The sequence below is a fragment of the Haliotis asinina genome, chromosome 2, assembly GCF_037392515.1.
Source record: "Haliotis asinina isolate JCU_RB_2024 chromosome 2, JCU_Hal_asi_v2, whole genome shotgun sequence".
Taxonomy (NCBI): Eukaryota; Metazoa; Mollusca; class Gastropoda; order Lepetellida; family Haliotidae; genus Haliotis; species Haliotis asinina.
The window spans coordinates 3,071,264-3,094,730 of NC_090281.1; the positions used below are offsets into that span (position 1 = coordinate 3,071,264).

The following is a 23,467-nucleotide window of genomic DNA, read 5'->3' on the forward strand; positions in this document are numbered from 1 at the left end:
ATAAATAGAATCTCACCCTCGTGTCTACTGAAATCAATTATATCAAAACCAGTTGATAAAAGTGTTACTTTATCAACTGGTGTTGATATATTTGATATCAGTAGACACTGGGATGATATTCCATATTTATCCTCACAAATAGCACCACAGGGTGACGTCAAGAACAACATACAAGACAAAGAGGTTGTACTTCAATAAAAAATGATGTGTATTGATGGGTCATTAAATACAAAACGGTTGACTTTGAGCGAGTTCAGATCACTACTGATAGCACAACCTAATTTAAGCATGCAGCACTTGATTTGACAAAATCTGTTTTCAAAAGACAACGTATTTACAGGCGAATGAGGTCCTGGTGTATCTTGTACTGGACGTCATGGCGTGGGACTGAGCTAATCGGTACGAAAGAGGACCACTAGCCATGGTTATGTGGGTATGACTGCACGGTGACATGGATGACAAGGCGGTCTTACCACTTCCACAACAGATGCCACGTGGTGTCTTTTATGAGCATGGGAACGCGAGGTCCCTGATAGCCCGATTTGTACAGAAATGTCTTGCAGCGAAGAACGTCAACATATTGGCGTGGCCTGCACACTCCCCTGACATGTCCCGTATAGAACACCTCTGGGATGGGCGTGTTACTCCGGGACACCGCCAACTGATCCTGCTCACCCTAGAAGTGTAGTGAGTGAGTGAGTGAGTTTAGTTTTATGTCTCAGTCAGCAATATTCCAGCTATATATGGGTGGACTGTAAATAATCGAGTCGGACCAGACAATCCAGTGACCAACAGCATGAGCATTGCTCTACGCAAGTGAGAACTGATGACGTGTTAACCAATTCAGCGAGCCTGACTACCCGATCCCGTTAGTCGCCTCTGGCGGCAAGCATGGGCTACTAAAGATCGATTCTAACTCGGTTCTGCACAGATCCCGAGAAGCATAGCGACGTAATAGTGACGTATGGTGGCGTCATCAGACAACTGACGTTTCCTGTAAACAGGAGAATGATGTAAACGCAATTAGGCATTTAGAGTGCACACGTGGCAGTAAAATCTAGGTTACCTTGACGAGCAAGTCAAGCTTATTTCACATGTATGCGCCATTACATATTCTGTCCACAGCAAGACACTTGGGGGCTACGTACATCCTTGCTGAACAGATCTGGAATTTAAATTAAATTAATATTTCGTTTGTGACAACATGCCGCAATGAATCCTTTATTTTGGTATTACAGTCAGCGGGTGAAACAGGTGCAGCTCCAGTATAGTACGTACATGAACACATGCCAGTTTCAGATGATAAGAGTTATAACAACTGATTACAAAATTAGGCCTCCGAGTCTCTACAGAAGAGCAGTATTAAGTATATTTAGCTATTTGTTTACCAAGGTAGGTGTTTCCTTTGAACAGTCGAACATTGAAAGCTTCGAAAAAGAGTGATTTTGGGGAGTCCTGGTTATTCTGCTAGGTTAGTGTTCTGTGGTTGCGATTACGTGCCTCACTTTGTAAGTATTTGTTCGAATTTAGACTACTACTCTACTAAAACAAAACTAGGCAATCTGATCCTAAATATATACATTACTAAACCGGCATAATGAAATGATAGATGTACATGTATATATGAGCAATTGTGTGTCCCACTCTCCAAAACACATACATGTGCATATGAGCAATTGTGTGTCCCACTCTCCAAAACACATACATGTGCATATGAGCAATTGTGTGTCCCACTCTCCAAAACACATACATGTGCATATGAGCAATTGTGTGTCCCACTCTCCAAAACACATACATGTGCATATGAGCAATTGTGTGTCCCACTCTCCAAAACACATACATGTGCATATGAGCAATTGTGTGTCCCACTCTCCAAAACACATACATGTGCATATGAGCAATTGTGTGTCCCACTCTCCAAAACACATACAAGGAAACCAGTCGTCAACACAATATGCATACATGGCACATGATACATGGTATTATATAGTTATAATTCGTGTTGAATAAGACCTCTTCGACTTGACCTGAAAACCACGATATCTGTCAGGTGTTCAGCAGCTATCACCCAAACCACTGACTCTGCCAGCTCCTGAATGAAAAAAACCAAAACCAAAACAACAACAACAACAACAACAACAACAACAACAACAACAACAACAACAACAACAATAAGAGAACACTTGCCGTTCGTTCTCCCCGTCGACAGTAAATAGAACTGACTTGTGCCCAATCTCTACTCTCCCAATGGCTGAGGCTCCGTTGGCGCGTTAATGCTATTCATCGGCACATGCACTTAGATGCCGTCGTCGTCTTGATACATTTCAGATTACCAGGACGTCCATCTGCTGACACCATGACGAATCAGGTCGAGTAGGACTGGTGACTTATTGCCGTTTCTCTCTCTACGTTAGACAGCGTTACGCTACAGGAGTCGCCCAAACTTGACCAGTAGGACCTAGTTAGAGGGCTTTAGAGAAGGGAGCCAGTAAGGGACCAGGACCAAGGAGCCAGGAGCCAGGAGCCAGGTGATCCATGATCATGTTTTATCATTACAATTCTGAAGGATGAAGGAGAACCAACTCCGTCGGATCTCCCATGATGCGCACTATATTTCACCAGTTCGATATTGGCTGTTGCCAGTGTAACACGGAAAGTAGCCAAAGTCTCCATAGTCACTTTTATTCACACATTCACAAATCGCAGTGTTAAAATAGTTTGACTTTTTAACCAAGCCATCTTTAAAGAACTGATTGCAAGCCTGGTACATTACGTTACCCTTCAATCGGAGATCACTCATTGGCCGGCAACTCAAGCCCTGACCGCAGCCTCCAGGGGTACTCTATCATCTGGTGTGTGACAAGGCAAACCAGATCCCATTGTTTTGAGGTGACCTCGGATCTTGAACCCGGTATCTTGTTACGATTTCCAGGGCTAGTGTCATGTGAAGAAGATGTCGACGCCAGGCCTGCAACACTGGGGAGACATTACCATTGTAGTGGTGTACTTCGTCCTAGTCCTCGCTCTGGGTCTCTGGGTAAGTCTGTTTACATCTTGATAGCACTGGTGGCAGGTGACCTCACAATTGACTAATGTTTTTTTTTTTACGAGTTACTGTTTCAGATATCCGTTACGGCAATATTAGATACATTGATGTCCTTCAGATGTTCTTCCAGTTTTTTTCTGTGAGTTATTTAGACAAAGTGTTCTAGTCATCAAAGGTACCATTCGTTGTGCAGAGTTACGTCACTTGGCCATGGGTTCGAATCCCTCCCTGATTTATATATATGTCCTGATATTTGTCAGGAACCTATCCGATTATACCAACGTCACTGACAACATATGGTATCATTTCCTGCATTCCTATCACATTCAAAGATCTGGGTTATAACGGGTCTTCAAAGATCTGGGTTATAACGGGTCTTCAAAGATCTGGGTTATAATCGGTCTCCAAAGATCTGGGTTATAACGAGTCTTCAAAGATCTGGGTTATAACGGGTCTTCAAAGATCTGGGTTATAACGGGTCTTCAGTAACCTATGCCGTAGGAGGTGATTAGCGGGACTGAGTGGTCAAGGCTGCAGACTTGGTTCACACATGTCATCGTATCCCAATTACGACAATCGATGCTCATGCTGATGATCACAGGGTTGTCTGGTCCAGACTTGATTATTTACAAACAGCTGTCATATAGCAGGAATATGTTGAATGCGGCGTTAAACAAACAAACAATCAAACAAACAAAGTGGCGACGAACCAATACAGGTCTCCACCGTTCACAAAACTTTCAAACTTTGACACATAGAATGGATCAACACAGCCCGTTGACACGCCAGTGCTATTCATCGACACAGTCTGAAGGCACATGCAATGTGATGTCGTCCACAGTAAATAACAATAGCCTAAGGTATGCTAACGGGCAACAGCTGCGTGTCTGCATACGTAGTTGGGTCCTGTCAACATGGAGAGTCCAGGCTCAGATTCACATGGTCGGTGAGGGTCGCCTAGTAGGTGCTTGTCCTACGTTGTCTTGTTGAGGCCCCTGTACAAGGTCTATACGAAGGAGGCGCTGGGGTAGCCTTGCAGTTAAAGCGTTCGCTCGTCACACTAAAGACCCGGGTTCGATTCCCTTCATGGGTGCAGTGAGTGAAGCCCATTTCAGGTGTCCCCCACGTAATATTGTAGGAATATTGCTGAAGGATTCGTAAAACCATACTCACTCACTCCCCACTAAGGAGTAGCCGGTGTTGCTCCAAAGCGGGCAGACGCCGTGGTACGGAAGGAGGGTAGAAGAGGGAACGTGACATGGGTTACCACAGGTGACAGTCGGTTGCCATGGATCTGGACTGATATATACAACTCAAACATTGAATGCCGGGTCGGTTAGAGGTTGTCGTGAAGGTCCCGGATGTAATGACGTCTTGTAATGTTGCTCTCATCTGTTGAAGCAGTAATAATCTACCCCAAACGCCGTTTGTTCCAATTCCTGAACCTGGACGTAACCATATCACTAGCAAGCTGCGTTTGCAAAACCATAGGACGCATGATCAGTAATGTATTAGTTTGGCACTCAGAAACCAATAATCTACTTAGTGGCATACAGTTTGGTTTATCAAAGAAACAAAAGTAAAGATTTGCATGATTAGTATGACATACTAAGAAATACTTACCGAGGGCCCTTCACTTCCTCCTGGTGTATGTATGAGTGCACGTATCCCACATTGTTAAATGACCCTGGACTCATGGTTTTACATATGTGAGGAGCGACAGAAGCCTTAAGGATATATTCATCAACTAGGATGTTTAGTTCATCAGAAAACATTCCAGGTCTGAATTTTTAATACACCTCGATTAATATAAAAACCAGTTTATTTCTATTCCATGAAAGCTTTCAAAATAAAAGAATCAATTTTAAGATTTAAGAGGTTGATCTCAATCCATCTAAGCCTAATATGTTACTTGATTTAAGTTCAGTCACCGGTATATTGTCCCGTTTTGGGGACGCACTTTTGCAGTTTCAAAAAGTATGGAAAATGTATTGTGCGGGAAAAATGACAGCGCTTTCCTTTCAGAGCTTACCAAAAGAAAACAGCTTACAAAATTTGATGAAAATGTGAGAATATACGCATAAATGCGTTTAGGAAGTTGACAGCTATTATTATTCATAATGTGGTACTATGGCGCGCTATAGTAAGTACTGGTGTCAGTCGTACTTGTTATGCTCCGGATCCCCGCTTCAGTAGAAAGTACGTTTTGAATCCCACCACTTGTTTCAGACAATATGTCGACCGAACCGAGGCACAGTACAGAATTATTACCTCGCCGGGAGGAACATCACCTGGTTTCCGGTAAGTTGTCTCCGTCTGGCCTCCGGCTAATGCCATAATCATATGGCGCAATGTTGTATTATTTAGCTCTACATTAAAGCATTTGATCGCAGCATCGGGGATCCGAGTTCGATCCCTATTTGCGTCGGTCTTTGGAGTCGGTGACCTATATTGTATACACTCCAAGATAACAGATTATTACTGGTATTACAAACTGGAAACACCATGCCCAGTGATAGATATAATCTCGTGAGCCTGTCATTTGACAGCAGTACCACCCCCTCCTTCTGTTTGCTTTGTTCATGCACGTGCAGGTTGGGGCGTCAGTCTTCTCCAGCAACATCGGCAGCGAACACTTTCTTGGCCTGGCTGGACAGGGGGCAGCGGCGGGGATTGCCATGGTTACGTATGAATTCAGTGTAAGTTCCAGGGATGTCAGGTAACTTCTGAAAAGTTTGATAAAACTTTGCTACAAAATTTATATAACAAAATGTTGACAGGTTATACTTACGGACTTTATCTGTTGTCGATGATCATAAAATCTAATAAAAAGGAACCCAGAAACTTCTTCAGAAACGCATAGCTCAAACTGTTATCAATTTATACACTTAAGGTTCAGTAGTACAGGGCAGTCATGAAGAAAACCGGAATGAACATTAACGGTCCAATGCTACAAGAAACTGTCACAAATAGCAAGGTCAAGGTCGCAGAGTAGTCAGTATCGTGTGTGGCCACCATTAGCATCAATCTTTGCTTGGCATCGGCGTCCCATAGACTGGACCAGATACCGGATGAAGTGCCTGGGAATGAGTTGGTACTCTTCCCTCAAGGCCACAACAGAGCAGGTAACGTCTGTGGATGAGGGTCACGCTGTCGCACACGATGATCCAATTCGTCTCTCATATGTTCAATAGGGTAAAGATAATAGAACCTGAAGGTTGTTCTGGGCAAGGAAATGCCTAGTTATTCTTACTGTATGCGTCCGAGCGTTATCATGCTCAAAAATGACGTTCTGGCGGTTCATGAAAAGGACATGGGGCCTGATGATTTCATCACGGTAACGTCGAGCTGTCAAATTGTCCTGGTCCTGAATGAGATCTGTCCTGCCACTGTATGAGGCAAGCCCAAACCCTGACACTTCCACCACTACACCTGTCCACTTCCTGTACACAATTTGCAGCGTAGCGTCCGTTACGACGTCGATATACAATCGGGACTTGGCAGCATGTAACGTGACTCATCGCTGAAGATAACAGCTCTCCACCTTTGCAATGGCCATGGGAGATGTTGGCTACACCACTGTCTGCGTTGTTGTCGATGTTGACACGCAGGACAGATCCTCGCAAAGGTCCTCTGGAACACCAAGTTTAAGGTTGTCATCTGTCGCAAGAGCATTGAAACTTTTATTGGAAATGATGCATGGAATGTGCGTGGAAAAGGAAACGCATGAATTTCTTCCCTTTCACGATTTATTGCATTTATTGAGGAAAACAGATTTTGGTGCGAGTTGTCCTCAATGACAATGCATTCAAACTCGGAAATGTTTGCAGACAGCGTTCACCATGGATATAATGATTACACATACACCAATGATTCAAATTCGAAAAGTTACATGGAAAAATACTACCTATGCGTTTCTTTGTTTTTGAGTAGTGTATTTTATTTCAGGGTCTGTATGACAGAGTAGGTGTATGGTGAAAATGTGTGAAGTCATATACGGAAACCTTTTCTGCGAATAGAACATTCTACTTATTCAGTGACGTTGCCATTACTCACGTTTAACAATTGTAATTGTTATAGAATATAGATTTATTCGTCACGATCGCCACTTTCCGTTTATATTCGGCTTTTATCGGAGAAACTATAATGGTGATTCAATGTTATGGGTAGTGGTCGCGATTTGATGACCATTGATCTCAGACGTTTGTGAACCACTATCATAACCAAACCCCGTCTCTCCAGCCATCACAGACAAACTTTCTTATCCACTATGCAATGACCTGGAATGTTGGAACTGAGTTAATTGTAAAGTCACTTTGACGAAATCTCACCACATGAAAATGTATCATCTGAAATAGTTAGTGCTTCTGACGTGCCTACAGGGAATTGCGGACTTGATCGGGCTCAGCTGGCTGTTCCTCCCCGTGTATGTCTCGGCAGGGGTGAGTGGGCACCACAACGGTACCGAACACAACTAACTCTCAAATATAGGTTACTGCCTCCATCGCTTGATATTCTTGCATTCATTTGCGTCAAGTCTGGCGTGTAGCTGGTTTCTTCAAGTTAACAAACGTTTTGGTATGTGGTAAAAATACGGCTAAGCGTGTATAATGAGGCTCATACTTTGCGTAAATGCCTTATCCATTACACTGAAGTTACTCGCAGCCCCTTTACCTGTTTGTTCTGACCTTGACCTTGCAGGTGTACACTCTTCCTGAGTACATTGGACGGCGGTTTGGTGGTCGGAGAATGAGGACCTATCTCAGTGTCCTGTCTCTTGTGCTCTACGTCGTCACAAAACTCGCTGTCAGTATCTCTTTGTTTCCATTCTAGTGTTTCAGTAAGATTTTCGAGTCACGACTCAAACAAATTGATATGTCTCTTGCGAAACATGATGCCATGAACAAGAAAATATTTCTAGCAAACAACCGTAGGTATTGAAAACGTGTAAAGAACAAATCTGACCACTCACGCATAACCAGTAAGCCAGCCCTCCTGCCTCCACGACATTCCTGAAATGCTACTTGGATTTGACCTGTACTGTAGGTCAGCATCTACGCTGGAGGTCTATTCATCAAACTGGCTCTAGGATGGAACATGTACATCTCGATAACAGGGCTGCTTGTTGTCACGGGCGTATACACCATACTAGGTGAGTTAGTTCTGTTCGGCATTGTACAGCAGGCTCCCTCGACTAGCTGGATCTGAATATGACATGTACATCTCTAATTGTGGTGAACATCACGGCGCATAAGACTACACTGGGTACCAGCAGTGTGTCACTGGTTTTGTATAATCGATAATGCTCAATGCCAAAGAAAGTCCCGTTGTTGGTACACTACCCTAATACGTTCTACGTTCTCCGTTAGGTGTCCAGAATAATGTAGTTCTGGGGGAAGCCTGCTTGTCTAACGGACAAATGAACGGAATAACTGTAGTTTGACGGCAAGTTGCATACACCACCTACCCCTTGTTTATCGGGACTAGTGTAGTATTTACAGGCTGAGACAGTTGTAACATTTTAGTTAATGTCCTTAAAACAACACTCACGCAGTCCTCACTGCACCAGATGCAGGGTTTCACGGGGAGAGAGTTAGATTCCCGTCATTTCTCGTATGACTTCGTTATTTCCGTATGTATTAACACTGCTGTCCTGTACAGGTGGACTGACGGCGGTGATCTACACAGACACCTTCCAGACTGTCGTCATGACAGCGGGAGCCATCTCCCTCACAGTACTGGGTAGGTCAGCCTCCTGGAGTCAAACTCGTTTAGTTGGGAAAGGAACACTCTTTTATGGACATACTTCTTTATTACAATAGATACACCGAATGGTTTACTTTAAAGTTGCCTGTGTTGTCTAAAAGTGATCCTCTTCATCATAACTCCCTCTAAATGCCACTTCAAGGCATTGTTCAGTGAAACCCTGTCAGTTTATCCCGGACATCCCCGGACATACCCGGACATCCCTCCCGTATCACATGCTTGTTGTTCGTAACTTCACAGAGGCAAAGCGTCATATTGCAATAACTGATCACTGATTTTGTCCTGACATACTTAGGGTACAACGGGTGAGTTCCGGTCCCTTTGGTTAAAACTATTTTCCTCATTTGTCGGTTTTCTTGTCCTGTTCATCACAGAATGATATACTCATGGAAACAAATAAGGGAACACGTGAAAGTACAAGTGTTCCTTTATTCTTTTCCATGTGTTACGGTTAAGAATTTGCCGTGACAAACGATGTGAGAAACCCCCTGCGAACCAGCAAAACAGAACAAAGACAAGTCTAAAACATTCATATATTGCATGAAGCAAGAGAACAAGTTACACGAAGTCACAAGTCAATTTAAACAATACTGATTTCGAATACAATACAAGTGAGACAAAATCTAAGGCAATGGGTAAAAAAATATAATATAGCAAACTCACCAAAGTCTTGGTGCGAGAGAGAAACAGTTATGCAGAATGTAACACAGCGAGCGGTGTTGATGTTGATTCAAGCGTTGACGGATTTGTTGGTGATGTAAACTCTAGTGAATCTCCGTGTCTCAACACGGCGACCAGCCTTTTTATATATACACAGTCATTTCCCAAAAGTTCGGGCACATACGACCATCGCCATCACCGTAGAAATCTCCCGGAAGAAACAAATAGAAAACCAAGGGCAGATAATTTCCGGACAGCCTGCTACCAAAGTCATAAAAATGCTGACCATCTATTATACGAAATGTGACCCATCATAATTAATATTCAAAACACTAAACGTTGTGACCCAATAATAATTATTACGTAATTAATAACACAATATACAGAAAATACACTCTCGCAACACATGTTTCTTCACAAGGTATGTATTGCACTGTGGGTGAAATTCTGAAAATTAAGAAAGGAATCGAACAGATGTAATTTCATGTGTTCCCTTATTTGCATGAGTGTATTTATAACAGGTTGTCCAATGCTGTGTCCACGGGTATGAAGCAGACACTGAGACAACGTTGCCATGCTGTTGTAAATATGAATTCAAAACATGATCTCACCGTGCTACTCTTGACTTTGAAGGGTGATCCATGGGCACCTTAATGCCTAATCCTGTGTTCCTGTGTTCGTGGATGCTCATTACGTCCATAAACCAGATATATCCACTATTAATGGCACACTTTTTTCTGCATTGGTATGTTGGGAACAAAATGTTTTTGTTCAGCGTATGTGATTTGTTTTGAGTTAATCAGATCTGTTTGTGTCTCATTCCTCCATATGGCTAAAACACAACGTATTCCGTCCTGGAATTAAAATCAGCTCACCAAACCTATAGATCCGTGACTACAGGTCGCCTTTAGAATACATTACGTAAGACTGAAAGAGTGCATAGTAGTTTCTTCCAGGAACTGACGACCACGCTTCATTCTCAGGCTTCCAGAAGATTGGCGGTTACGACAAACTTGAAGACCTCTACATGAACGCCATACCCAGCGTCCGTGCCAACAATACCACTTGCGGTCTACCCAGGGAAGACGCCTTCCATATCTTCCGGGACCCCGTCACCTCGGACCAGCCATGGCCAGGTCTACTGGTTCATTCATCTCTTGGGGTCATGTGGTACTGGTGTTGTGATCAGGTTAGATTTATCTCCCTTTACTAAAAGTTCTGCGGGCATTGGTAGGTCACTTGTACAGGTTTCTCCATCAAACTGTTTTGAAACGTGGATTGAAAAATGTTATTAAGACACTACTGATAGTATACAGCCACAGTAGAGGTATAATGAAACATCCAACAAATAACATTTTAATTGCTATAACGGAAAACCACTCTCGTTACCAGAATGTTTCAACGGTGCTCGGTAAACCGGAAGTTTCGATGCTATATATAGGTCATTTGACAACGAAACATTGCCCTCGTTTAAAATTTCCGAATTAGGATACATATGTTTATTCGTGAAGTATGTAGGCCTACGGGCCATGTTGAGACAGATGGTTAGTCAGGTAATGAATGTAACGTTATTGTGTGTTTCAATAGCAATATGCGTAACAGGACCAGGTTTCCAACAACATCAGACACCGTCCACTGAGCTCCGGCAATTTTGGGTTCGTCGCTGATATTCCAGATTTGTCAAAATCTAACATGGCGGCCACTCGGTGACTACCATCCGTTTTTCTTCCCAGGGAGTGTAGTAAGGTGTTACAGCATTCACGGGGATTCATTTCTATGACACAATTCTATGAACTCAATAGATTGTCAGATTTTTCATGTTGAATCTCAGATTTCAGCAAAAACCGGGGTATTATTGCTTGTTTCGTCATAAGGAGCGGCAGTTGGAAACTGGTACCCCGCATTAATATAGGGGAAACCCTCTGCTACATCGTTGACACACAGTTTTACAAAATTACTTCATTTGGCCGTAGAAATGCGTTTTCCAACGCCGGTAATTGCTATTAGTCTACGGGTTGAGTTGGATTACACTGCAGGGTTGCTAACTTTGTCTAAACAGTTGGTATACGGGCTCGTCATAATATTTTTTGAAGATGCTTGTCCTATTTTACTGTGAAATGTGGTTTCAAAGACACATAACTCAAACGTTGTCTCAGTTACGTTAGGATACTTTCCACGCCTTTTCGCACTCCCAGTGAGTGAGTGAGTGAGTGAGTGAGAGAAAGAAAGAAAGAAAGAGTATGCGTGTGGTGTGCGTGTGTTGTCTGAGTGAGTGAGTGTAGGTATACGTTGCAATCCGCAATATTCCAGTTATGTGGTCTGTAAATATTCGAGTCTGGACCAGACAATCCAATGGCCGACAGCATGAGCATCGATCTGTGCAACTAGGAACCGATGATATGTGTCAACCACGTTAGCGAGTGTGACCACCCCATCGCATTAGTCGACTCTTACTACTAGCATAGTCGTCTTTTGTGGCAAGCATGGCTTCCCAAAGACATGTTCTACCGCGGATCTTCAAGGGTCGTTCACACGCTCACAGGCACAGAAAGTGTGAAATGCTGACACTAAAATATTTTATAGGCATAACATCTTGACAATCTCATGGAAACTAATTGTAAAGCAACTCCTTCATGACATCTAGAGAAACATATCTACATTCATTTAGCGTCATTGGCAGAAGTCTCTCGATTCAAATTTTACTGTCTGGAATTGCCAGATACTTGTCCATTATTTTCATCGGGACATGCGCGACGCCGAGTGAGTGCCTGATCATTTCGAGCAAGTTTATCATCGATCGCATGTACAACAATGCTTCGACATATTTTGCTTCCTAAGCTCACGGGGATTCATCCAAGGCCTCCAGAGCCGTTGTACTGCTGCAACAGACAAACTCACCACTGAAAGAACAATTTCCAATGATCGATCTTTCATACTTTCCCAGGATACTTTACATGTGACAAGACGGGATTTAGGAAAAATAAATCTACTTTTAATGAATGACAACAGATTCAAATGCTATGACCAAACTGTGCACCGTTAAATGACCAACCCTCCCACTACTAAAACATGAGACGTGACCGATCCGGACACTCAAAGGCGAAGGCTACGTCAGGAGATCAATACTTTAATTTTCAGGTGGACATCAGGGCCTGCTGCCGCCTGCAGGCCTTAAAATCTACAGGCCCTGAATGAAATCTGCAGGCCCATTTGGTTAAAGGCAAACCAATAACAACAAAATAGACTACACTGTTCAGTTTCACTCTGTTTCTACAAAATCAATTAGCGAGCCTGTGGCTCAGAGAGACTTTTTGTTAACGACTGGTGTTGACATTCCTATGCGCAAAGCTCTAATATACCCGGAAGTGAAACAGTAAGCTATCTATCACGATGATTCCCGAACGTTAATAAAGAAAGCCAGGTAAAGATTCCTGTTGAAAAACTACAGAAAATGTACTGAAGGCAACAATGGCATGCAAATGTTTGAAACTGCACGCCCGATACAATAACAACCCTCGCTTGGCATCCAGGCCGGCTATTATGACGAACGCTGCACAGGACGAATACTTTCAACAATTGAGAGCAAATCTGGTAATTCTGGAAATATAACACACTGATTGGTAAGATATCAAAGAATATTTCTCAAGCTATAATGCACATTCCTAATAACGATATTCCTATTTTTCTTTATGAAATTCGTTACAATTGAGGCGTGATTTGATGACTTTGGGAATCTGACCTAATAGAGCAATTGTGATTAAACCACATATATTTCAGCAACTGTTGACGTCTGAAATTACAAAAATGTTAAAAATGAATGTATTATCCTTTTTTGCCCATTCGAAGGGCAATGTGACCGCCGTATTGGATTTCGAATATCGGTAACCAACCCCAAACTGCCCGAGCTCAGTGGACGGTGTACATCCATTGATTTCTTTTGACAATCAAGATACTGTAACATTTTTTTCCAACACTGATGCCCCATTATACATTTAGAAAAAAGCTTGTCTAAACATTGAATTGTTTTCAAGGTCATTGTACAGCGCACCCTGGCAGCGAAGAGTCTAAGTCACGCCAAGGCAGGAGTTCTCTTTGCTGGCTACTTGAAGTTTCTGCCGCTGTTCATTATGATCTTCCCAGGGATGATCAGCAGGGCGCTGTTCCCAGGTAGATACATGTTTACTAGCCACATTGGTTGTTCCCAGGTAGATACATGTTTATTACCCACCTAGGTTGTTCCCAGGTAGACACGTTTATTACCCACCTAGGTTGTTCCCAGGTAGATACATGTTTATTACCCACCTAGGTTGTTCCCAGGAAGACACGTTTATTACCCACCTAGGTTGTTCCCAGGTAGACACATGTTTCAATGACTACCCACCTTGGTTGTTCCCAGGTAGACACATGTTTATTACCCACCTAGGTTGTTCCCAGGTAGATACATGTTTATTACCCACCTAGGTTGTTCCCAGGTAGATACATGTTTCAATGACTACCCACCTTGGTTGTTCCCAGGTAGACACATGTTTATTACCCACCTAGGTTGTTCCCAGGTAGACACATGTTTATTACCCACCTAGGTTGTTCCCAGGTAGATACATGTTTATTACCCACCTTGGTTGTTCCCAGGTAGACACATGTTTCAATGACTACCCACCTTGGTTGTTCCCAGGTAGACACATGTTTATTACCTACCTAGGTTGTTCCCAGGTAGACACATGTTTATTACCCACCTAGGTTGTTCCCAGGTAGACACATGTTTATTACCCACCTAGGTTGTTCCCAGGTAGATACATGTTTATTACCCACCTAGGTTGTTCCCAGGTAGACACATGTTTATTACCCACCTAGGTTGTTCCCAGGTAGACACATGTTTATTACCCACCTAGGTTGTTCCCAGGTAGACACATGTTTATTACCCACCTAGGTTGTTCCTAGGTAGGTATAGGTTTATTACTCAACTAGAATGTTACCAGGTAGGTACATGTTTGTTTCCCTCCTAGTTGGTTCCATGTGATATATGTTTATCACATATGCAATAACATTGCTGTACAAAGTTAGGCTTAACTGTAAATACAGACAAAAGTAGAATAGTTGCATTTTACGTGATTTATCCCTCCCCACAGATGTGATAGCGTGCGCTGATGCTGCTGAATGCGAGAAGCAGTGTGAGAACCCGGCTGGGTGCTCCAGCATTGCATATCCAAAGCTGGTGCTTGAACTCCTCCCAATAGGTGAGAACACCAAAATTCGATATCACCCCATCCAGTCTCACCGTTACGATGTGACTCACAAATTGAAACGATTACGTTAACCCAGAAGTCAGTTCAGTACACACCCACACAAGAACAATGAATAATCAAACAAGAATTTTGATACATACAGATTAGGTATCCAAGCAAGATCCGTAATGCAATCGGTCAAATATGCGAGCCCACTAAATAGGTCCTATAACTCAAAAAGTGTACCCACGAATGCCCAACGACACAATCAAATGTCATGAAAAATATGAAAAAGCTTCATCGGTTAGTTCAGCGTCTTTCGCAGTTTTCGTTGGACTTATCAGGACAGACACAAACTTCCCTCTTGTCCCATGTGGTTCTCTGGTGTCTAATGATGGCTTCCACATTGTCTGTGTAGATCTCCGAGCTCTAATAGTGGCTCGTATCCATGTAGGTGTCCGGGGTCTAATGATAATTTTGTTCTTGTCCATGTAGGTCTCCGGGGTTCAATGATGACTTCCCTCTTGTCCGTGTAGGTCTCCGGGGTGTAGTGATGTCTCCCCTTTTGTCCGTGTTGGTCTCCGGGGTCTAATGATGTCTTCCCTCTTGTCCGTGTAGGTCTCCGGGGTGTAGTGATGTCTCCCCTCTTGTCCGTGTAGGTCTCCGGGGTCTAATGGTGTCTTCCCTCTTGTCCGTGTAGGTCTCCGGGGTGTAGTGATGTCTCCCCTTTTGTCCGTGTAGGTCTCCGGGGTCTAATGATGTCTTCCCTCTTGTCCGTGTAGGTCTCCGGGGTGTAGTGATGTCTCCCCTTTTGTCCGTGTTGGTCTCCGAGGTCTAATGGTGTCTCCCCTTTTGTCCGTGTAGGTCTCCGGGGTGTAGTGATGTCTCCCCTCTTGTCCGTGTAGGTCTCCGGGGTCTAATGATGGCTTCCACATTGTCTGTGTAGATCTCCTAGGTCTAATGGTGGCTCGTATCCATGTAGGTCTCCGGGGTCTAATGATAATTTTGTTCTTGTCCATGTAGGTCTCCGGGGTTTAATGATGACTTCCCTCTTGTCCGTGTAGGTCTCCGGGGTGTAGTGATGTCTCCCCTTTTGTCCGTGTTGGTCTCCGGGGTCTAATGATGTCTTCCCTCTTGTCCGTGTAGGTCTCCGGGGTGTAGTGATGTCTCCCCTCTTGTCCGTGTTGGTCTCCGGGGTCTAATGATGGCTTCCACATTGTCTGTGTAGATCTCCGAGCTCTAATGGTGGCTCGTATCCATGTAGGTCTCCGGGGTCTAATGATAATTTTGTTCTTGTCCATGTAGGTCTCCGGGGTTTAATGATGACTTCCCTCTTGTCCGTGTAGGTCTCTGGGGTGTAGTGATGTCTCCCCCTTTGTCCGTGTTGGTCTCCGGGGTCTAATGATGTCTTTCCTCTTGTCCGTGTAGGTCTTCGGGGTGTAGTGATGTCTCCCCTTTTGTCCGTGTTGGTCTCCGGGGTTTAATGATGACTTCCCTCTTGTCCGTGTAGGTCTCCGGGGTGTAGTGATGTCTCCCCTCTTGTCCGTGTAGGTCTCCGGGGTCTAATGATGTCTCCCCTCTTGTCCGTGTAGGTGTCGCGGGTCCAATGATGACTTCCCTCTTGTCCATGTAGGTCTTCGGGGTCTAATGATGGCCGTGATGCTATCGGCCATCATGAGTTCACTCACCTCCATCTTCAACAGCGCCAGCACTCTCTTCACCATGGACCTGTGGCGGCGCATGCGCCCGAGAGCCCGACAGAGGGAGCTGCTCATTGTTGGAAGGTTATCCTTATGTTTCATTGTGATTAGCTCTTCACTCATACAATATATCTGTATGTTATTCCTCGTGTGTATATTTCCATTCAAGAATAAGTAGTTTCCATTACAGGCTGAACAAAATCAGACAACTGTCACATCAACAACCTGTCCCCGTGTTTTCACGTGATACACTAGCAGAATAAATCACGGTAGTATCTAGCGGTAGTATCACATGCAGCAATAATTCAACTTGGTATCCTGAAATGTAAGAACAGTTCCTGGGTGATAAATGCTTTGTTATTTATCGTCGCATCCAGCAATATTCCGTAATATTTCTGTAAATACATCAACCTGAAAAAGACAATCAAGTGACTGATATTTCATCCCAGGATTCTCTCCGTCGACGTACGATTAGGTGAATCACAATCACTTCTCGAACCACGGTTTAAGATCGGATTGCAAAATAAGAACGCGACGCCTCCTAGAACACAATCCTTCCTGTTGTTTCAGAGTAGCTATAGTAATTTTGTGTGGAGTCAGCATTTTGTGGATTCCCATGATTCGCTCCTCCCAAGGGGGTCAACTCTTCAACTACATCCAGGCTGTTCAGGGATACCTTGGAACCCCAATTGGGCCTCTTTTCATCATGGCGGTTCTCTGGAAACGGATGAATGAAGCAGTAAGGGCTTAACAGCGTTATTAATGAGGAGGTCACTTTATGTTTGGTTGGTGAATGGGATAGGCTAAAAGGTAGGTTTCCCGGAACATCACCTTGTAGGGCTTGTTCTGTACAAACTGCCACTGGGTGAGTTAAAGACGGACGGTGCCTGTGACATCTGTTGTCGAGGAAGGAGAGAAAGATTCTGGACCCCGGCATTGTTTAGAAAGTATATATTTATTCCAGTAAAATACACAAACAAAACGATTCACAGGTTTGTTCGCAGGATGTTTTGAAAACATGGGATGTTGTGTAAACATAAAGTACTTGTCTGCTCCTTTGGCTTTATAGTTTTCTTGTGGTTGAAGCGTCCACTCTTTACGCTGAAGACAAAGGTTCGATTCATTATTTCTGGTTACACCCGCTTACAGTATTATACGACTGATCCTTCACGTGTACCTGGGCATTCATGTTGAGAAGCAGAAAAGATCGGGTTTGCTAAACTTCTATGATTGTGTTCCACCAGGGGGCGTTTTGGGGTTTGCTGATAAGTCAGTTCTGCGGAGTGGTACGCATGGTGCTGGACTTCGTGTACCCGATGCCTCCATGTGGTCAACCGGATACACGACCCCTGATTGTGTCCTCCGTACACTACACCTACTTCAGCATCTTCATCTTCGTCTTTACCGGCGTCTGCATCGTTGTCTTCAGCTACACCGACACAGCTCCGACAGAGGAGCAGGTACGATCCTTTTGGACATCTCCGCGCGTGTGTGTGAATGATTAGTAGGAGCGTGTTTTTGTTGTTTCCCTTCACGATCTGAAGAGGCCTAAAGCCACTTTATAAATTGTATGTAATCCCAGGCTTTTTAATAACGGTAGGCCCTGGTCTCCAAAAATTGTCAGCAGTAGATGAGAGCGAGAGAGAGAGAGAGAGAGAGAGAGAGAGAGTGTGTGTGTGTGTGTGCGTGATAGAGAGAGAGAGTGTGTGAGTGTGTGTGTGTGTGAGTGTGTCTTTGTGCATGAGTATGTGTGTGTGTGTGAGAGTGTGTCTGTGTGTGTATGAGTGTGTGTGAGTGTGAGTGTGTGAGCGTGTCTGTGTGTCTGTGAGAGTGTGAGTGTGAGTGTGTGTGTGTGTGGTATCTTCATGGGATCTCTTGTTTACAGTCAAGGGATACACGACAACATGCATGTAGCTCCACTCATCCGCTTAATTCTGACGCAGTACACAAGTTACGTTATACACATAACAGACCTCAGAGATGCTATACAGACAGTGTACGGATGACCTTGTGCAGTCAGACATTGTACAGATGACATTGTGCAGTCAGACAGTTTTTTGATGACCTTGTGCATTCAGACAGTCCTCTCACAGTTAGTACTGAAAATACCTAGGCTATTATTTTCAAATATTATATTGGAAAATATTAAAACCTACCACCAGTCTAACATGTAATAAATATGATTCAATAAATAAATAAACCATCAAACGTCCCACTTTCATAATCACACAAATCAATGTAGTGTGTGTGTTTTATGTTTTTTATCTTAGCAGTCAGCAATACTTAAATTTATCAAAGGGGGCAGGCAAGTTGTCTGGCGTACCGTCTGTAGTCTTGTAGAGAATTGTGACGGAAACTTTGGTCAACGGCTCGAATCCCAGATCCCATCTGATTATTATTCCACGTTTGACAGCAACACGCCCGTGTTTATGGGATTCCATATCGGGATGTCATGTGACCTTCACATCAAATGGCAGGCAGGCGGGTCATGGCATCACACAGTTACAAACCGAACTGTCTAGCTAGATTTACCAAATGTTATAAATCTAGTTAAACAGTGTACAGAGTTAACCGCATTAACCATATATCTGTGTTCGTTCAGCTGCGAGGCGTCACTTGGTGGACGAGGGTGGACCAGAAAGTGGAACTTTCCGTAGATGTGGTTGAAGAGGACAAGAACGACAACTCTGACAGACAAAGTAGGAGCAGTAACGTGTTCAGCAGACGTTCAAACTCCTTTTGGAACATTTCCTGTATTGAAAAATGTGTATATTGTACATTCACCACGCCCACGCCCGAGAATGATCAACCTCGATTGTGTGCCAAAACAGATTTTAGTTACTGTCTACTATTAGGCGACATATAGTGGTAATTCATTACATAAATGGGCCACTGCAGACGAAATGTCGTTGTTTCATAAGTGTTTCTCTGATATTTCGTGGTGGAAATGTATAAATCGCTAATTACTGGCATTAGGAGTTCCTTCTGTGTATAAATAGCTCAAAGTCTTGTAAGTAGATATTGATACCACAGGTTGTGTATAAAGCAATGAAAAAAGTCAAACAACTGAAAGAAATGGGCGACATATATTGTATTATATTGTATAAATCACTGGTGTACAACAGAGTGGTGTATAACAAACTTGGCTATGTAGAAGTAGTTTATAAGAAAGTATGATATAAAACAGCCATTTATAAATGAATAGAACGCCTTCAGTGGGAAGAAAGGTTACACAAGGCCAACGACATCTCCACCCTTCCAGTCGTTTCATCACTGGCATGCTACCTTACAGGTTAAAAGTAGTATTGTACATCGTTTCTCTGTCTGTGTTTATGATCTAAGACAATTATTTCGTGTTTTCACAAAGTGATACGCTCATACTGACATACACGTACTGACATTAACCACCATGGTGAGAACCAAAGAGAGACAGGTTTGAAGCCATATCACTGGAGGTTCTTGACAGACATGTAGTTGGTAATCAAGTATAAGTGAAACTGTTACGGACGCCAGCTTCTATATTGTATACATCATATGAGAGGAAAAGGTTGGTGGACTCTATAGTAATGGACCCTTGACGTTGTACCCATGTGGGGAGTCGAACCCGGGAGCTGGGCGTGATAAAATGACATGATTGTTAGGATTTAAGGAATGTGCCGTGTCGGCCTTTTATAACATGAGTTATCTGACCGGCCTACTGAATGAACACTGAATGAATTTACCCTCACAATATCGTCCTGGATCTGACCACAAGGTGCCTACGGCTTAGAACTGAGCGGGGACGGTGGAGTAGCCAAGACCCGGGTTCGATGCCTCACATGTCCCCCGCCGTGATGTTGATGGACTATTACCTAAAAACGGTGTAAAACCCAACTCACTCACTCACTAACTAGAACTGGCTGTTCAAATATACGATTTATTCCGCTTCACTGTACAGGGCTCTATCAGGAGTTGCCTGTTATAATCAACCATGACATGAATATGTAGAAAATCACAAATCTCAAATTCCATTCGCGTCAGGATTCTCCCAAATGCATAATATGTATAATTCTTTGTATTAGAGAAACGGGGTCACAGTGTTCGTCTAGTTAAACCTCCCTTCTTCCATACTCTTCCTGGTTACTTCAACACACGTAAACAGTGGTAATGTATGATCCGGCCTTGGATTTGGTATCTCGCGGATAAAGCACGAACTGTTTGCCGTGGAGGTATAATGTCACCACTTATGGCGGCAACGGCCTTGATAACTGCTGGGATCTCACTGGCCAACCACTACTAACTCGCATTAGACAACAGCACAAACATACACACACACATGCGCGCGCGCGCACGCACGCACCCACACCAAACATTTGACAGACAACACACGCACACCACACGCATGCTCTTTCTTTCTTTCTTTCTCTCTCGCACTCACTCACACACACACACACACACACACACACACACCATAGACACACACGATCATTTATGCCCTAGTCTTTGTGTGAACTTATATAACATACGTTCAAACAGTAGTTTTTCATTTTACCAGCATTTGAAGTGGGGTCCGCCGAGACAGACGATGAAACTGGAAGGAGCAGGTGCATTCACTGGACAGATGTCTGCGGCATTCCGAAGGATCATGGGACGGCGGATGAGGTAAAAGACATTGAAGATGACCGAAAGCGTCGCTTTCTGCAAGACAGTTCCAAATGGAGGATGATTTTAAATTTTAATGCTGGGCTTGGGCTGGTAGTGATGGCATTCATGTATGGCTATTTTAAATAAAGCATCATACACGTTACCGCAGCAGAAACTATTTGCGTCATGCTATTCGTTCTATTCTACACTTTCTATTCATTATTATGTTTGTCATGTTTGCAATCTTCATACATTGTCCAAATCTAATACCCCATAGTGGTTCTACTTCGTGGAGAGAATAAAACGTGAAAACACAATTCTCATTATGCATTTGTAATTTTTTGCAACGGTTGCTGGGTTTCAGAAATCAGAGCCCTGCACCACACTCTCGTACTCCATGTCGAGACGTCTGTTGAAGCTGGGTGTTGTTTAATGTTGAACTGTTTTAATTTAGTGTCAGTTCGACGTTGAGGGTTTAAATCTGGTTTACCATATTGCCTTATATGACTGAAAGAATTAGCACCTTGTGTACAAAGAGTCAGTTAGAAAATTAATATATTCAAAATGGTATTTTAGGCAGCTACTTGAACCCGAACCAATTTGACAAACACAACCAAACCTGACATCTGGTGTTTATCATGTATGATTAGAAAGTACTGGAATTACTCGCTGTAGTCTCAAGTCTGGGGCAGTCTAAGCTCGCTCCTCGTTCATTATTTCGTTGATTAGTTCAAAGATACCAAATATCCTGCATGCGTCACGGCTTCCGATCGGTAGATATTACGCAGTAAACAGATTACAGAGCTAGGACTAAAATAAATAAATCAGTGTGGTGTAATATTTCCAGTATGCTGGCAAATGAAATGAACCCGGACTTCTTTCATTCATTCATACCAGCTTTGCTCAAACCGTGTTTGATAGATGGTTGCAACGTGTAAGAACCTCGTTCTCTGAATGGTCCACGTGACCCTATATTAATTTGCATATACAATGTCCACATAATCGATACACTGTATATCCGGGGGACGGTCAATGCCTCATAACCCGCTCTATGAATAAGCGTGTGTCCACGTCAGTAACTACATGTCACGTGATACATTCAGCGATAGTCGAGCATTCCCTTTTTGTCAAAATGTTTTCGCTGATGATTGCTTGAAACATTCGGTAAGATAAATAAGTCGTCATATTGGTAGAGGTTGACATGTCCTCCGGCTCAATGGATAACACCTCACGCTGGTCTGGTGATTCCCAGTGTCAACCTCCACTGAATGTGATAACACCTAACGCTGGCCTGATGAATCCCAGTGTCAACCTCCACTGAATGTGATAACACCTAACGCTGGTCTGGTGATTCCCAGGGTTAACCACTACTGAATGTGATAACACCTCACGCTGGTCTGGTGATTCCCAGTGTCAACCTCCACTGAATGTGATAACACCTAACGCTGGTCTAGTGATTCCCAGAGTTAACCACCACTGAATGTGATAACACCTCACGCTGGTCTGGTGATTCCCAGAGTTAACCACCATTGAATGTGGTATGGTTGTCACTCGGAGGATCTTTCCAAATTAAAGTTGAGGCATCCGTGCAACACCTGGCTATTCTACCAGTAAGTGCCCCTTATTGTAAAAAAGGGCGACAACATGATGATCGTTTGCTAAACAACTTTATTTATTCAGGTATCTAAATTTATGAGACAAATCATCATAACTGCTCTGTCCATTTCATGTGCCTGTGCACAGTTTGGTTTTCTTGCAAATTTTTAGATTTTGTGTTTGCGCGCAATTTCATCGGTCCCGAATGAAATCAAACGGACTGTATGTTAGCAGGTCAAATAAAGGTCTGAACACGAGTTTGAGTTCATTTGGATTTTAATAGGTGCTGAGAAGGGGCGAGAGTTCGTTAGATCTCATGCGCTACTTGCCCTGCAACGCAACAAAATTGAGATAAATAATTGTACAATAATTAACAACTATAATCCCGCTACCACAAGTTGAATAGTGAATTAAAAACGGAACATTACTAAAAGATGTGATCATGAAGCAGAAAATATGATATTACAGTTAAAGACTCTCAAATAATAAAATGAATGATACACTAACATATCCGCATGTACATGAGACAGAGAAGCACACAACACGATGGAAGGGAGATAACTCTAACCCTGTTTTTCTTGTGTTGTCTGCAAAATCTAGCGATGGCTACGAAAACATTTGCCGCGCATCCCAATAAATAACTATGACAAAACGTTCAAATGTAGTAACTGTGAAAATTGGGAAGAGTAATTAACACGTCACAATTTAATTCTGGACTCACAAAAGTCCAGAAACTCTCAGCACTGTGGCCACTCTCTCACAAGGGATTTCGCAAAATTAAACATACAGCTGTTATGCATGTGTGCTAAGGATGAAAAAATGAAAAAAAATTTTTTCGAAAACTCAAAATTTAA

At 43.2% G+C, this 23,467-nt stretch overlaps 1 protein-coding gene across 2 annotated transcripts; it reads left to right on the top strand.

The window, feature by feature from the left end:
- Nucleotides 1–1,297: 1,297 nt before the first annotated feature.
- LOC137272189 (sodium/mannose cotransporter SLC5A10-like) lies at nucleotides 1,298–21,334 on the top strand. Of its 2 annotated transcripts, none has more exons than XM_067804541.1 (17): nucleotides 1,298–1,392; nucleotides 2,329–2,528; nucleotides 2,933–3,037; nucleotides 5,276–5,347; nucleotides 5,641–5,745; nucleotides 7,429–7,488; nucleotides 7,748–7,852; nucleotides 8,093–8,198; nucleotides 8,708–8,788; nucleotides 10,456–10,661; nucleotides 13,504–13,639; nucleotides 14,599–14,706; nucleotides 16,328–16,478; nucleotides 16,965–17,133; nucleotides 17,639–17,854; nucleotides 18,997–19,093; nucleotides 20,929–21,334. In XM_067804541.1, the coding sequence occupies exons 3-17, from the start codon at nucleotides 2,954–2,956 to the stop codon at nucleotides 21,162–21,164; spliced, it is 1,932 nt and encodes a 643-aa protein (XP_067660642.1). In that variant the 5' UTR covers nucleotides 1,298–1,392; nucleotides 2,329–2,528; nucleotides 2,933–2,953; the 3' UTR covers nucleotides 21,165–21,334. The 2 variants fall into 2 exon arrangements, with proteins under 2 accessions (XP_067660642.1, XP_067660643.1); XM_067804542.1 differs by having other exon boundaries at nucleotides 1,365–1,471.
- The last annotated feature ends 2,133 nt before the right edge of the window (nucleotides 21,335–23,467 follow it).

Bases quoted from the DNA above. Each gene is read 5' to 3' on its own strand.
- LOC137272189 (XM_067804541.1), top strand. From the start codon at position 2,954: ATGTCGACGCCAGGCCTGCAACACTGGGGAGACATTACCATTGTAGTG. The intron at 7,489-7,747 runs GTGAGTGGGCAC...TTGACCTTGCAG, and splicing joins CCGTGTATGTCTCGGCAGGG to GTGTACACTCTTCCTGAGTA. The intron at 8,789-10,455 runs GTAGGTCAGCCT...CTTCATTCTCAG, and splicing joins CATCTCCCTCACAGTACTGG to GCTTCCAGAAGATTGGCGGT.